The 12,352-nt window shown below is 34.6% G+C and overlaps 1 protein-coding gene across 1 annotated transcript; it reads left to right on the top strand.

Annotated features, from left to right (window-relative positions):
• The first annotated feature begins 5,713 nt into the window (after positions 1 to 5,713).
• Positions 5,714 to 11,934, top strand: LOC127726505 (uncharacterized). Its single transcript, XM_052233867.1, has 3 exons — positions 5,714 to 5,792; positions 6,833 to 7,209; positions 11,166 to 11,934. The coding sequence occupies exons 2-3, from the start codon at positions 6,833 to 6,835 to the stop codon at positions 11,923 to 11,925; spliced, it is 1,137 nt and encodes a 378-aa protein (XP_052089827.1). The 5' UTR covers positions 5,714 to 5,792; the 3' UTR covers positions 11,926 to 11,934.
• The last annotated feature ends 418 nt before the right edge of the window (positions 11,935 to 12,352 follow it).

A 12,352-nucleotide genomic window follows, 5' to 3' on the forward strand; every position in this document is an offset into this window, starting at 1 on the left:
TAGAGAGTACAAAAAAAGGGGGAGGGGAGGTGTTCCACAGGGAATATGTTTATCTTATGAACTCTACATTTGAACGGTTTATTATTTTTTTTTTATTTAATTAAAAAAGAGAAAAACAAACGTAAGACAAATTGTGAATGGTCTTTCTTCCTTTCTCCCATGCCAAGAAATTGCCTCCGTTGAAATTCTGCAAACACCCCATAGAGCAAATTACATCGATGATTAATATTGACCATTTGGTATATGGCCGTGTTCTAAGCGACACGTACATGAAGGTCATAAATTAATTTGTTGAATGAAATCAAATCTTTAGCTATTAATAAGTGCCGTAGGAGGTAGACCGGAATTTTTAGCGAGGATTTCTTGGCATGATGTTAAAATGATCATGATTATTTTTTTTTGTTAACACGATACCACGAATAACATATATGAGATAATATATACTGTGTTGTACTAATCCCAACACAACGGGAACATGCATGGCTTAGCGGGTACACTGGAATTTTGTAATGTTGCAATCTTTTTTTCTACCAATAAAAACAAATCTTGCCAAACAAAAGTTAATGAAAGAAGAAAATAATAATAAACATTTAGCATATTATTTAAATAGCATATAGCCGCAAGTATGATAGGGCACATTGTTACCACACAAAAAAAAACATATTTGTTAACCTCTCTGCTTCTACTCGTTTGACAATTTTTTTTTCAATCTGCACTATGTCCGTCTAACTTATGTTTTAATTCTTTATACTTTTTTAACCGTCGCAAAAGTAGCATTCATCTTCAACTGAATAAGTCAAACACCATATCAAATAAAAACGATGAATGAATCTTTGATATTCCTATCATATTGGGTTTTTTTTGTTTTTTTGTTCTTTATAAAAAAAAAAATGGATATGTGGTATGATTGCCAATGAGACAACTATCCGCCTAAGTTCAAATGAAGTGAATGGTAAGCAATTATAAGCAACAATGAGAAAGACCAATACCATATAGTCGGCTATATATAAAAGGCCCCGACATGAAAACTACGAAACAATTCAATAGTGAAAACCAACGGCCTAATTCATAACAAAACAATTTACGAAAAACAAGTATGACAGACATGAACATGTTGAACCAACGACATCCACTGATCTACATGCTCCTGCATGGCTTGGGACAGACACATACCCTCCCCTAATCTGGAACAGTGTTGTATCAGCACAACCTATGTGCACATGTTTGTGAGCGCTCAACCCTCCCCTAACCTGGGACAGTGGTGATCCAGCACAATATTTGTTTATTTCATTACATTCATAATATTATGTTAGGGTGCAGGCAGATCACTGCAATCCAGGCTTCCCACAGTGTAGGCGGGTCACCTACGAGGGCGACCTTTCACCTATGCAGATTTTTTTTAGATAGACTGTAGTTATCCTCATTCAATCTTTTCCATGCTCAACAATCAATCAGATAGGCAACAATTAAGATATTTTAAAGATTTGACATTTGGAAAAGTTAAACACAATTTTTTGGTTTACAAAATTAGTTCTTCATGAAAAATGATAAATTAAAACTTAGTATTTTCATGTTTACATTTTAGATAATTAAATAAATATAAGTTAAGTTGTTTTTATATGCATCAAATGAAAGGGGAAAAAAGGATACTAGAATTACTTTTTTTTTATTTCGGGGAATTTAAAATGCAATCTAATTAAAATATAAAACTCGGATTTCGTTATACTACGTAGTATAACGAAATCCGAGTTCTATATTTTAATTAGATTGTTTAACATGGGAAGTCGGATTGTCTCCCCTTTATTGCATTATATCGATAAACAGATTCAAATTGTCTTATTTCATTCAGGGAAGATATTGTTTAATAAGAATAGTGAAGTAAAAAAAATAATACTTTTCTACTTTTCATTTTTCTACACATCTTCGCTAGCCAAGGGTTACGACCCAGTCCCCTCCTCTGTGGAGAGGAGGGGACTTGATCGTAACCCTTGGCTAGCGCAGATGTTTTCTACACTGTCGTCAGACTGGTTGCAGGTGTTGTTAAAAAGGCAAATGGTCGGAACATATAAAGTAAAAATACTTGGGGACAGAATTTTTTTTTTAGCCCTCCCCCTTTTTTCAAAAATCCGTTAATTTTTTGTTTTCTATTAATTTCAATTATTTTCGCGTTTTTTCTGTATTATATGAACATGCTAGAAATAACGTATATATTTGCTGTTTACCTTCAATTCCAAGTTTAATATCCACAGCGGTTTTATATACTATATATAAGTGATCGTCGCTGTGGATAGTAAGACATTTTCCCTACCGAAAATTTATGACCATGATAGTGTCCCCGGGTAACACCAAAGACATTTACCCTACCGTAGATTTATGACTTTTGTGGTGTCTTCTGGTAACACCACAGACAATTACCCTACCGATGATTTATAACTTTATTAGTGTCTCCGGGTAACACCATAGACATTTACCCTACCGATGATTTTTGACTTTGTTAGTGTCTCAGGGTAACACTAGAGACATTTACCGATCCATTTATACGTGATATCCTTTCACCGGATTTTATACTTTATCAACGGACTGTAAAAGAATAATCATGACAAGCGTCGATAGTGGAGCAGGAACTGTTGTCCTCCCCAGTACACTTAAGTTCACCTCGGGTTATAGTTGGGTTATAGATACTGAAAGTGTAGTGTTTAGTAGTCTGTTGTCTGTTTGTTTTTCGTTTATATTTTGGCTTTTGTGTTGTCCACTTTTTGTCGACTTATCATTTTTGTTGTCTGCTTTTCATCGACTTGTCGTTTTGTGTTGTTTTCTACTTTTCGTCGACCTATTGTTTTGTGTTGTCTGCTTTTCGTCGACTTGTCGTTTTGAATTGTCTGCTTGTCGTCGACTTATCGTTTTGGGTTGTCTGCTTTTCGTCGACTAATCGTTTTTGTTTGTCTGCTTGTCATCGACTTATCTTTTTGGGGTTTCTGCTTTTCTTCTACTTATCGTTTTGGATTGCCAATGGAATCGTCACGCTTATTCAATAAAATTCTCGGGCATCGACCTTCAATACGAAACAAAGCATGCTGAGTGTCAATAGCGCACGGAGAAGGAATTTCGAACTGAAATAAAAGAAATTTTAAAAAAGATATATGCAATAAAATCATGTGAAACATCTTGTGGTCACTCTAGATATTTCACTCTGAATCTTCCAAATTCACCAGTATTCATTGTGATGATCACTCTTAGCCACTCTATGAGATATTTCACTTCGAATCTCCAACATTCAACAGTTTTCACTGTGATTACTCTAAGAGATATTTCACTCCGAATCTCCCACTTCACTGTGATCACTCTCAAAGACATTTAACTCCCAATGTCCCACATTCACCGGTATTCACTGTGATCACTTTAAGAGATATTTCACTCCAAATCTCCCATATTCACTGTGATCACTCTAAGAGATACCCCCCCCCCCCCAAAAAAAAAAAATAAAAAAATCTCCCACATTCACCGGTATTCACTGTGATCACTCTCAAAGTGATTTTTAACTGAACCATCTCATGTACACTGTCAATTTTTACCATTTCGCCTATGAGGGTCTGGTTTGGGGTCCTTAATTTTAGTATTCTGTAAATGGTTAGGGCATTTTTCTTTGTCGATAAAAATAGCGCTCATTCTGTAAAGTTCTCATAAAAATGATTCTACTGTTGAAACTTTCTGTATTTAGATGACTTCTTTAATCTGTTCATCGTTCATTTCTGTAATCAGTAGACATTGTATTACCTAAAGGTTTTTTTTTATTGGCTATGAACTAGCGTCCAGTCAATGATAGTACTCTTAGATCGGCACTGTGTCTCTTTTGTCATTGTTTTTGTGTTTCGTGCCGATCTGATGAGTCGAGCAATTTTCAACTGATTTTTATAGTTTGGTCTTATGTTGTCCTGTAACACCACAGTCCCAGGTTAGTGGGTCGCACATATGTTAAAAAGTGCCTGCCCCATGCATGTCAGGAGCCTGTAATTCATTGGTTATCGTTGGTTGCTGTATTTTATATCTGTTTTTCGTTTATTGTTTTATCATAAACAAGACTGTTACTTTTTCGGTTGAATTTTTTCTCATTTTGTCATATTCCGTTTTTTTTAGCTTACTATACAGTATGGGTTTTGCTCACTGTTGAAAGCCGTACGGCGACCTATAGTTGCTTATATCCACGTCATATTGACTCTTTTTGATAGTTGTCTTATTGGCAATAATGCCACATCTCCTTATTTTATATATAATGTGTCTTGTGTTTATTTTTAAATTGTATACACCTTATCACTATTTGTCCACCATTACTAAATATCACTGGCGACTGGCGTTACCTTTAATTTGATAGATAAATTGTTAAACGCGCAGTAGCAATATTAAAACAATTACTGTTGCCCCTAAAACTTAATCTCGTATGAGTGTCAAACCTGTAAAACCATGTAGAAGATTAATACCACTTTCTTTTATACTGTCAACATAATAACAATCTACGTTTATTTTTTAGAGAATGCTGACGATCATCATATTTTTGCAAATCTTTTTAATATCGAAAAACTAGTGGTCCTGCTTAAGCCCTGAGTTATAAATCAAGGGAAAAACAGGTTGCTTTATAAAACAGTCTTTTGAGCTGAGCACCGAGGAGTTTTACGTATTTTTTAGCATCTGTATACATGTATATGTATCCAAATCAGTTTTGTCATCTTGTGTGATTTACCTTAATCACAAGTATTAGTCTATGCTTATATGACAATTATGTATTATTATTTATCTAAAATAAAGAAAAGAATGACAGATGTTTGATTAACGCACAGTGACAAATATTTGATGCATATTCAAGAGCAAACAAATTAACAAGAAAATTTTTAAAGACAGGTTCTAGAAGTTGAATGTACAATGAGTAAAACCCATACCACAGTCAGCTATAAAAGGACCTATAAGGTTACTTGACAGGATAATTATGTGTACTGTATTCTATATTGTCGATGTAATTGTAAGGAAATACCTTTAACATGAAATATCAAAAATATACTCCATAATCTTAGAGCCAAGTTGGTTTGCTGTCACGTTAACCATACGCTTGTTTGCCTATATATAATTATTTGTGGCACCGTTTTAATTTTGACTGTATGTTCCTTCATTGGTAAGGTATAGTTTCTAAACATGAATATATTTATAAATGTTATGTTCACTAGTATGTAAACATTGATTATAAATAAAAAAAGTGTTGAGTATTTCTAAAAGGTTAGATGTTTTCATTGGTTGTGTTAGAACATGGAAGTATTATATTGACCGGTCAAGAATATACTTCCATGGTTAGAATAACGTCAATTCATTATTTCGTGCTATGGTTTTGGCGGTTGTGTGATTTAAAGATATTGTCAATCGAGGTTCGTTTTCTCGGTGCAGGAAAGTTGTTACCTGCTGTGACAGGCAGACAGTAACTGTTGAACTTTACTGTGCATTCATATTTCATAAAATTATAGCGCGGTCACTGTCAGGCGAGTGGATCCCCTATACACAAGTGTTCATATTTAGTTAATTTTGTAAATAATTCTGGTTTGTCTGAATTTATGAATTAAAACATAACAAGTAAATTAGTGTACTGATTATGTTATTAAACAAATACTTAATCCGGATTATCCAAATCTTGTATTAACCGAAATCTACAGATGAATATTAGCAATCATGAAAAGATTTTCGTTTAAAATCCGTTAGTTTTTAATCTCCCATGTTTTAAGTGGTACAAATGGATATGAAAGAAAAACATAGAGGTAATTTATTTCATTTCTCTATTTGTTTATTTTTTCATTATTATTATTATTGTTGTTAAGGATGTTTTATCATGTTTATTATTGTCATTATTTTTATAACAGATCGAATACTATATGAAATATGGGCCAGCCATAGTGATGGTTTCATGATTTTAAAACTTTTCTTAAGGGGTCCGGAAGGAGGTGGACTAGCAGTCAACAATCAGAAAATGTATATTTCAAAATTTATCTATAATTTTTTGTGGAAATTATAACATGTACAAGTATTCAAAACATTTGAAAATTTGAAAATATGAAAATAAGAAGACGTGGTGTGATTGGCAATGATCTATAACATTTTAGAAATTAAAAAAATTGTCTATAAGAATTGAGCTTTCACACCAAAAGTTCGGTCAAGTAGGGGAATCCCCTCATCTTCCCTCTCTCGGCCGGATCTGTCATTGAGCCTCGTATACCTTCATACAATAAGCATCATTGTTAGCAGTATATGGGACAAACTCGACCGCCTGGACCAATCTAAGCTAGTAATATGCATAGGACCATACTTAAATGTTCTTTTTTGCCCATTTACTTACGCGTTGGTAATTGTTTTATTCTATGACCTTGAAAATAGTTGAAATTAATAAGTAAACAATCATTTAAAAATTAATATTTGACGATCAAATTTTAAGTTTTTGTTTCAAAACATTAATACACCAATTCTTCGATATCCGTGACATATTTTTCTAGATGCGTCATAGAAAACAAATCAATAAGAAAATATGACTAATCAAAATCTTAGTAAATCATGAAGTATAGTTTTGTTGGCGTTTATGTTAGCAAACCTTTTGTGTGTTTTTTTTTTAAATTTCACCTCAACTAAAGCCTTTCCTTCACTCCAAGGTTTCACACCGCCTCTCCTATACACACAAGATACAACACGTATTACACACGGCCTCTCTGTTATTTCTCGGTATACGCTTTCATGATTTCCCTGTGTTCGAAAAGTATGCTTGGGCTGGGGAAAACAACATTTTTTCAAAGTTTGATTTTGTTTGTAGATGTCTGATGTTGGTAGCGTTGCCAGCATTTCCTCAACAAGGACTCAAGTGATAAATAGAAGAAATTCAGTAGACTCACTTCCTGGTGTTGAGGCCTACCTGAGGCGAAGACGAGGCTCTACGAGTCAGATATTTGCTCCTAGTGATCTCAATGATCTCGAGCAATATGTCAACAAGAAGCGCCGAGCATCTGTTGGGCTTATTCAACTTTCAGAAAAAGGGGATATTTTTCGCGAAAGTTCAAGTTTGAGTTTGGGCCGGCGTCAGTACTCTTCTGGACCCTTATGGGAACAGGAAGTTGCACAAGGACAGAAAGAAGACGATGTAGCAACTGTCAAAAAGACCAGGCGACGAAAGAGCAATGTTCAAGACAAAAAGTAAGTGTAAGGAATAAAAATCTCAAATATTATACTTCAAGAAAATAATTTCTGAAACCCCCGTTTTGCTTATAGAGTTGTTCCCCTTGCTGTGATTTCTGCCTGTTTCGCTAAAAATTACAAGCAATAGGGAGAAGCAGATATGGGGTATCCATCCATGACACAAAATCAGTACACACACAGCAAAAAAAGCACATAAAAAGCAAAGGAACAGCGCTTTTGTTGCTGTTATTCGTCTCAAAGTCACAGCGAGGCTTTCAACCCACCATTTTTTCTTAAGGTGTCCGGTACCAAGTCAGGAATATGGCAGTTGTTATCAAATAGTCCGTTTCTATCTGCGTTCATTTTTGTTGCACTTCAGTGTTTCTGTTGTTCCGTTGTTTTCCTCTCATAGTTGATGTGTTTCCCTCGGTTTAAGTTTGTAACCCGGATTTGTTTTCTCTCAGTCGATTTCTGACCTTTGAACAACGGTATACTACTGTTGCCTTTATTTTTCAACACGGAACAAAAAAATCTTTCACCACACTGCAAGTTTAAGACGGCCCCTATCATCGGCTGGAGTGGAATTATTCATTTCCCATGCAGTTTATCAGTTATATAATTTGCTGTACCGCTTTTTACGACTATCATATGGTAGTCAAAATTGGTTATAATGATTTAAAAAATGTTTGCATTTAAGTTTGAAAACTATTTCATATCTACTTAAACTTGATATATATGGAAGGTCCTTTTAGTAAACATGATGTTGAAACCTTGCAAAACTTCCTCATTTGGTGATAATTCAACTTTATACATTTCAAAATATTCCCGGAAGCTTTATGTTTTTCACCATTTCGATCATTCCAAATCAAACTTGTTTGGAATAATGTCTGAAAGATACTTCGCCTCTTCCGATATTCATATAGGTTTAATGAATACTTGACGCATAGCTATCAGACGTACTTCCGATTAAGACTACTGAATTTACAGACACTGAATGGCTTTATATATTTGGAAAGTGACAATTCTAATCTTGACAATGACCAACTACCAGCTAAGTGGAACGGTCTCTTTGACGTGGTCTTTCTTGTTTGGTAAGACAGTTGCTTGCATACTACCTTACCGATATCAAAATTGCAAAAAATAAATTAAAATTAATGTAAATGTTTCCTTTTTCAGTTACTTTTACAAGCTGTGGGTGTACAATTTTAACTGCGCTGTTAATCATTCGGTTTTATATGTATTTCTCGCCTTATAATTACAGCCCCCCTGGCCATGTTATTACTGGGGATCTAAACATAATTCAACATGAAAATCTCCGAAAGGTGATTTCTCATGGTCCTAAGTTTAGAGAACCCCAACACAACTTCAAAATGATTATGGATTCCATTGAGGACTACGCCAGAGAATGGGCTAAACGAGAAGAAGTTGAACTGGACACTTTGTCAGAATGGGTCAAAACAATCAGGTCTCTGACAAAACGTCGCATTCATAAGTTGAAAAACTGTGTGAATGATCGACCAAAGTCCGTTTTCAGAGACAAAGAGGCTGTGAAATGTCTATCATCTCTTCATGATAAGTATGTTGTTGTTCCTGCGGACAAAGCTTCAAATAATATTGTCTATGTATGTAAATCGTACTACTACGAGTGTCTTGTAAAAGAATTAGGAATAAATGAGCACTCAGGTAATCCCATATACAAAAACATATCATTTGACAAGGATGATTTTGGCGAATCATAAGTCCTTCATGGCTTCAATGAACATTACATTGAACAACAAATCGGAGGACTTACCTTGTTTGTATTGGATACCTAAGCTTCACAAAATTCCGTACACACAACGGTACATTGCCGTTTAATTTGTCTCCATGTTCGACTAAAAAATTGTCCATTAGATTGACAAAAATTCTGTCCGCAGTGAAAGAGGGTCTTCAGAAATACTGTGAAACTGTTTACTCGCGTAGTGGTATTAACCATATTCGGATTCTAAAAAACTCTAAAGAACTTCTTAATAATTTTAAATCTCGATCTTATTCTGAAATAAGTTCTATCAAAACTTTTGATTTTTCAACCCTGTATACCACCATTCCCCATGTGAAATTGAAAAAAAGAAATAATCCACCATGCTTTTCAACATAAAAATGGTAGCATACGCTATAAATTTATTACTTTGGGATACCATACGGCATATTTTGTTAATTGTGAACAAAAAGGTTAAACATGCTACACAGAGGAACATGTGATCAGTATGCTGGAGTTTCTTATTGCCAACATATTTGTTGAATTTGGAGGTAGACTTTTTCAACAAATTGTCGGCATTCCTATGGGAACGAACTGTGCGCCTCTCCTTGCCGACCTCTTCTTATTTTCATATGAATCGGAGTTCCTTCAGACACTTGTCAAAAACAAGAAGATCAAAGAAGTCAGGTCATTTAATTTCACATTCAGATATATTGATGATGTTCATTCTATTAATAATCCAAACTTTTCTGATTGGGTTCCATTAATATATCCCCTAGAACTAGAAATTAAATAAACAACAGACACGGCTTCCTCCGCCTCATTTTTAGACTTGTACCTCGAATTTGACATACACGGTCATCTCAGTACCAGATTCTATGACAAACGAGACGATTTTAATTTTGAAATTATCAATTTCTCCCACCTTAGTAGCAACATACCAACTTCATCTGCATATGGGATATACATTTCCCAACTTATTCGGTATTCAAGAGCTTGCAGCTCCTACTCAGACTTTGTAAAACGTCACCAGTGTCTGAGCAGAAAGTTGATGAACCAGGGGTATGTCAAAGAACGTCTCGTCCTTTTTCTAAGTTCATCGGAAGGTACCAAGACCTTGTTGATAAATATTCCGTATCAACTTCACAAATAATACACGATGGTCTTGAAGTATAGATTCTGGGTACTGACGTTGTTTATCATCTTAATAACGTGTTATAGTATTTTTTTATTTATCTTTATGAATATTACTTTTACTGTTTAGTCTGTTTTTGGTGATATCCATTTGACGTGACTCTGTACTTATACATCCCGCCATTGTGTTATTGTTCTATGATAATTTATGTATTCTTGTCTTTCATTTTTGCTAATGTGCTTTGTCTATATGCCTTTTTGTGTTTCTTTGATATTGTGTTATTGTGCTATTGTAAATTTTTGTATTCTTGTCTTTCATTTTTGCTAATGTGCTTTGTCTATATGCCTGTTTGTGCTTCTTTGTTACATATTTGTTTGTTTTATAGTGATTAAGATTATAACACAATGTTGACTACTGTACCCCTATTTTTGACATTTTTACCTATTATGTCTGTTTGTTTTGTTCACACATCGTTGTCAATATAATGTAATTTTATGCGACTGTCATACAAGTGAGAGGTTTAGCTAGCTATAAAACAAGGTTTAATCCACCATTTTCTACATAATAAAATGCCTGTACCAGTCAGGAATATGACAGTTGTTATCCAATCGTTTGATGTGTTTGAGCTGCTCAGTTTTGATTTTGCCATTTGATTAGGGACTCCGTTATGAATTTTCCTCGGAGTTCAGTACTTTTGTGATTTTACTTTTTACCGTGAGATTGTTTGGCAATTTATGGCAGTATTTGTTTGATTCATTTACCCGATGTTATCTTATTTTTTTCATATTACTCTACAGCTGTGTAATTCACAGATGTGGCGTGGATATCATCTAGCAATGAATGATATGTTGAAATATGAGTTAAAGAACACCAATAAAGAGCGCTGTTCCTTTGGGTCTTTTTTATGTGCAGGTAGTTATATTGTTTCATATATCAATTTTAATTGTGTCGTCAAGCAAGTGCACATTATATATTACTGAAATTAGAACATGGCTTTGTTTACAAAGCGAACAAAGAGCTTCATATTAGAATCAAATTCAAAGGCTATTTCTATGTGTTTGTTTATTCCACCTTCAATGCTTCTAATTTTTTACATTTCAGATCTCTGTATTCCATAACTGGAGAAAACATTGCTGGAAAAGATATGCAATTTCTTGATAAGCCTGCTATTGGTGAAAGTGCAACATCCAACAATAATATCGAGCAAAAGGTAGAAAGAGAATATATCCTTAAGGCACATCTCCGTGACAACAGCCATGCCAAGTTTGAAAATGCCATTATGAGACATTTTTATAAGGCCCCGGCACCAAAGGCACATCCGGGGTATGGCATGCCCCGCCCAGAAACAAGGGAGGCAAATCCGTTTAAACTGATGATGGCTGATCTTCAAAGAGACCCGAGTATTGTTAAGGTCAATTCGTACCCGTCCCTTTCAAACCCAAAGAAGTGCCAGATTGGTAATGATTTCTGCGAAGTTCTTGGACCTGCATCCTGCTCAACCTGCATTGAGACAACGAATAGATATATTGCAGACGAACTTCAGAGAATAATGTTTCCAAAAATAGACATGAACAGAGTAAGATTGGTAAAACCAAAGCTCGCCAGAGTCATGAAACATGGACATATGTTTCAAGTTCGAAAGAAAAAAATGGGCGACCTTGATTACCCCGAGGAATTGGTGACGTCGCTAAGACGACAAGAAACTCAAATTAGTCATTTAACTAAAAGTGCTGTGAATCAGTTTAGTCGATCAAGTTCTAGACACAAAAGAAGTTCTCATACAAACCGAAAAACAATGTCACGTGATTTGCCAAATATTAATGAAGACCGTTCAAAATTGAAACCATTGGAATTAAAATGATTCTTGTGACCACGTGGTTGATTCTGTTCTCTAAAAGCTAAAACTTAAGTAGGAATTGATAAAACTTCGAGAACACCTGTGTACAATTTTAGAATTGTTGTTCCATCTTTGTCTTGTGTTCGCTATGGTTCTTTCAGTTCTTTTTCAACTTAAAATATGTCATTTCCTTCCTTGTAAGTATCGTTTAACTGGGGGTCTGAATAGGGTTTACCAAAATTAAGAATTTTAATGAACCGATACTACAGAAAAAATTGCACAAAAATAAAGAATAGAGAAAAAAGGGCAAAAAAATAAGGAATAGAGAATAAGTTATATATATAGCACGCCTTTTACGAATTAACGTATTTAATTCACGAAAAGCGCAGCGGGGGTGTAAATGCAAAATTTTATTCTTTTATTATAATTTTATTTTATTCGATGTTTATCT

This window comes from Mytilus californianus, unplaced genomic scaffold (assembly GCF_021869535.1).
Source record: "Mytilus californianus isolate M0D057914Y unplaced genomic scaffold, xbMytCali1.0.p SCAF_18, whole genome shotgun sequence".
Lineage (NCBI taxonomy): Eukaryota > Metazoa > Mollusca > Bivalvia > Mytilida > Mytilidae > Mytilus > Mytilus californianus.

Bases quoted from the DNA above. Each gene is read 5' to 3' on its own strand.
- LOC127726505 (XM_052233867.1), top strand. From the start codon at position 6,833: ATGTCTGATGTTGGTAGCGTTGCCAGCATTTCCTCAACAAGGACTCAA. The intron at 7,210-11,165 runs GTAAGTGTAAGG...TTTACATTTCAG, and splicing joins AGCAATGTTCAAGACAAAAA to ATCTCTGTATTCCATAACTG.